At 58.0% G+C, this 3,890-nt stretch overlaps 1 protein-coding gene across 1 annotated transcript; it reads right to left on the bottom strand.

The window, feature by feature from the left end:
- Window positions 1–366: 366 nt before the first annotated feature.
- LOC128728484 (segmentation protein Runt-like) lies at window positions 367–3,031 on the bottom strand. The gene is made up of 3 exons (XM_053822109.1): window positions 2,563–3,031; window positions 2,295–2,483; window positions 367–1,716 (listed from the first exon to the last, which is right to left on the bottom strand). Exons 1-3 carry the CDS (start codon window positions 3,029–3,031, stop codon window positions 473–475), a joined length of 1,902 nt encoding a protein of 633 aa, XP_053678084.1. The 3' UTR covers window positions 367–472.
- Between the last annotated feature and the right edge of the window lie 859 nt (window positions 3,032–3,890).

Genomic DNA, 3,890 nt, shown 5'->3' with positions numbered 1-3,890 from the left:
CTTTTGCTTTGTTTAATCTAAATCACCAGTACACCTTCCCTACTATCTGCGAACCTCTCTATGTATATAGCTTCCTTCTCTCTGTCGTCGTCTTGCTCACTCCCTCCCCCCCCCCGCTCTCTCCCCCCTGTCGTCCTGTACTCGCCACCACCTCCACAGACCCGGAAATACCTTTCTCAACCCGCAACTTCGGCCACTCTTTAACGTTAATATCACCATTTTCTTTTCTCTTTTTACAACACCATCCTTTTTTTCCGTGGGGGCGTACGTGTATATGTGTGTGTGTGCGCGCGCGTCTGTCCAAGGACCCTCTAGCTAGCTTTCCCTCTCCTCTCCCCCCCCCCCCCCCCCTCATGCACTCTCCCTCGTTAGCTCACAGTAACCGCCGGCGCCGATCGGTTGGGGGAAGCGGGTTGGTACGGAAGCGGCTACCGGTGAAGGGCCGCGGCCCCCTGGCGCCCTCGCACCGGCTTCAGTAGGGTCGCCACACCGTCTTCTGTGCCTGCTTGATCAGATTCGGCGATCGCAGCTTCGTCCGCTCGGGTGACTCCAGCTGAGGAGGCGTCAACTGCTGCTGCTGCTGCTGCTGTTGGTGTTGTTGCTGTTGCTGCTGTTGCTGTTGCTGGTGTTGCTGGTGTTGCGAACGGATGCAACCGAGCCCGGGGGCGGTCTCATGCAGGACGTGCTTTTTCGTGGAAAGCGCCTTCAAATCGCACCGCAACCCAATCCGAGGCGGTGTCGTCACCTCAAGCGTCGGTGCGGTCGTTGAGTCGGGCGTTTCAGGCTTCCGCACGGTCGCATCGGGCTCACAGAGGTCGGGCGAGTTTTCACGCGTACCCGAGGAGCTACCGGAGGCGGTGGTTTCGGCGGAAGGGGCCGCCGGTGGTCGCAGGATCGGGATGAAGGCGGACTTCACCACATCGATCTGTTCGTCGTCGGAATCGTCCTCGTTGGCGGATGAGAGATCCCCGTTGCTGGTGTCATTGCCGATGCTGCTGCTGCTAACACCGGGGGCCGAGGTGGGCGGCAGGTGCCCAGCGGGGGTACCCACCAATACGCGGGGGTGATGCGGCCCGTGACCCGCGTGGAGGTGCGGTTGATGCGGATGGTGCGTGTGGTGTGGGTGTGCTGGCAGAGTGGCTCCCTTTGGGGCAGGATGAAGCAGCCCGGGTGGGAGAGAGGCGGCGGCGGCGGCTGCCGCCACTGCCGCCGCTGCCGCCGCCGTCGTGAGGGCGGGCGGTGGAGGAGGGCTGGCGTTGGAATTGCGGGAGGAAGCCGGCGAAAGCCGAGATGAGGCGGAATCCACGGAAGCCGATTGGTGGAGGGTGATGGTGGCGGTCAGCTGGGTGGGGCGGAGGGTGCCGTTGGTGGCGGCTGCGGCGGCTGCCGCCGCCGCCGCTGCCGCTGCCGTCGAACGGAAGGCGGCAATTTCGTAAGGCAAAAAGGGTGACTTGACCAGTTGCTGGTCCGGGTGGACCGCGAATGAGGAGAGGGTGGTACCGGGCGGGTAGGTGGAGGCTGGACTGGCGAGAAGGGCTGAGGTGGGAAGGCCGTTCGGGGGTGGACCGACACCGGGGGGTGCGGTCGGGGCAGGCACTGGTTGGCTGGCGGGTGAGCGGAGGGACACGAGCTCGGTTGGTGGGTCGGTGAGGCCGGCGGTGGTGGCGGAGGTGGGGCCTCCCAGAAGATGGCCATTTCCGAGGGCACCACTGCTCACTGTGGGAAGGGTGGAGAAGGGAGGAAAGAGAACGAGAGAAAGAAAAAGAGAGAAAGAGAAAGTTGAAAACAGATGTGTTTGAAAGAACAACGCGTCCTCCAACAGGATTCTGGACAGCTTCAGAATCAGCAACAATAAGTCTGAGATCCTTCACGTGACGTAAGCATGCTCTCCTCAGTGCTCAAGCTCAGAAACGTAGATGAACTACATCAACATCTATAGACAAAGGCACGACCCGTGCGAGCGGTGTTATGCAAGCACGTCACACAAGAACGATTGCCACTCCTTCTTTGTGGTTGAGTTGTAATGAACAGCGACACAAAAGAAACGTCGTTAATGCGTCATCTCAGACATGGAAAGGTGATGTTCAACTCCAAGATGTCGAACCGTTGAAATGAAGTCTAATCAACTGAGGGAATAAACCCTTTTCTGAGGACTCAGCTTAGAGCTCGTCTGAATCTCCGGTATCCACTACTCTAGATGCTCTTTAGACATGCTGGAGAGCGTGAAGAACTAAACGTCACCTTCAGAGCTCGATCCTGAGGAGAGCGTACGTCCGAAAGACCAAACTCCTTACCTTTATCGTGACATCCGAGCGTGGTCTGCTGCTGAGGTCCTGCCGACGGTGGTGGTACCTGAATCGCCTGCTGCTGCTGCTGATGCTGACGGAAGTAGTCCGACCAGGCATAGTTCATATAGGCCGCATCAAGCCATCCCGCGTTCAAGATGAAGGGATTGAACGCACCCGGATGGCCGTAGGCAAAATCTATGGAGTCACGAAAGAGAGACAGAGCAGGTTAGCACCTCAGATTAGACCGTATACCAAAGGTACAGTGGAGACTCACTCTGCTTAGAACGAGGTTCCCGCGGTCCATCCACCGTCACCTTGATCGCCTTCGTGTACGTCGCAATCTGACACGGGTACGAGCTGATCGTGATCGTGATCGAGAAGGACTTCCCACGTCCAGATCGCCCTACAAACCGCAGATCGTTGAACTTCGCGACCTGGTTCTTCATAACAGCGGTCGCGTTCCGCAACTCCGCGTGGTAGTTCTCATCGTTGCCTGCCTTGATCGTGACGAGCGTCCCATCCTGGATGTCGTCGAGGGCGATCACCTTAAACGCACACGGTAGACTCTTGTTCGAGCGCCAGTGCGTCGGTAGGACGGAGCAGAGTACGGCAGGTGAACCGGTCTGCACCAGCTCACCGTGGTACTCCTGCAGCATCTCGTGCAGGTTCGCAAACATGTCATTGATTGTGGTCGGCATCGAAGGGCTCTGGCAGTCGCTGTTGGTCGCCGCCGGTAGATGCATTGGGTGCGGCTGATCTGCTGATCGGGTCTTGCGCGTGATGGTGATATATACGTCGAGCTGGTGCTGCTGCTGCTACTACTGCTGCTGCTGCTGCTGCTACTCCTGCTGCAGCTGCTCTTGTCTGTTGTACTGACACAACCGCGCCCAATCGGTGCGTGTTTGATGGTTGGGGAGGTGGTCGTTGTGTTTTTGCTTCAGCAGTTCCGGTTGATTGACGGACTGTGGGGTTTTTTTTTCGGTTTTCTCCACCAGAGGGCGCGCTAAAAGCCAAAGGAACGGAAACACCAGACAGGACGACAGTCAACCCTGGCGGCTACACACGCACGCACGCATCCACACACACACGCACACAAGCGGGTGGATCGCGGGGGGTTGCGATCATCACACCAACAACAACAACAACAAAAACCACCACTACTACCACCACGACGCGTGTCTCGAATATCCTTGTAACAGACACAGTTGCTTTGCTAGCTTGCGCCCATGTACAGCTAGATGTATACGTTCACCACGCGCCACTGTTTGGGGTTGGGGATCTTGACTCCTGGTGGCTAACGCACACACATACACGCACACGCGCACACGCACACACACACACACTCCCACACGAGGAGGGTGGCTAAGAACGCGCGCGCGGATTGTTTACTTCCCACTCGCAGGGTGGAAGGCTGCTAGGATGCAGTGTACACACACGCCCACGTACGCACACACGCACACACACGCATGCACACACACAGACGTACAGTGTATGCACACAAACAGGCACGACACAGCACGGTACGGTGTTATCCTTGCGCACGGAAACAGGAACGCCGAATGAACGGTGGGAGCTAATTAAAATCGAAACCCCCGTTCCCCG

The sequence above is a fragment of the Anopheles nili genome, chromosome X (assembly GCF_943737925.1).
Source record: "Anopheles nili chromosome X, idAnoNiliSN_F5_01, whole genome shotgun sequence".
NCBI lineage: Eukaryota > Metazoa > Arthropoda > Insecta > Diptera > Culicidae > Anopheles > Anopheles nili.
Note: the sequence above shows the minus strand (reverse complement) of the source record. Positions and strands in the feature narration are given on the sequence as shown.

Bases quoted from the DNA above. Each gene is read 5' to 3' on its own strand.
- LOC128728484 (XM_053822109.1), bottom strand. From the start codon at position 3,031: ATGCATCTACCGGCGGCGACCAACAGCGACTGCCAGAGCCCTTCGATG. The intron at 2,484-2,562 runs GTGAGTCTCCAC...GTGACTCCATAG, and splicing joins GGAACCTCGTTCTAAGCAGA to ATTTTGCCTACGGCCATCCG. The intron at 1,717-2,294 runs GTAAGGAGTTTG...CCCTTCCCACAG, and splicing joins GCTCGGATGTCACGATAAAG to TGAGCAGTGGTGCCCTCGGA.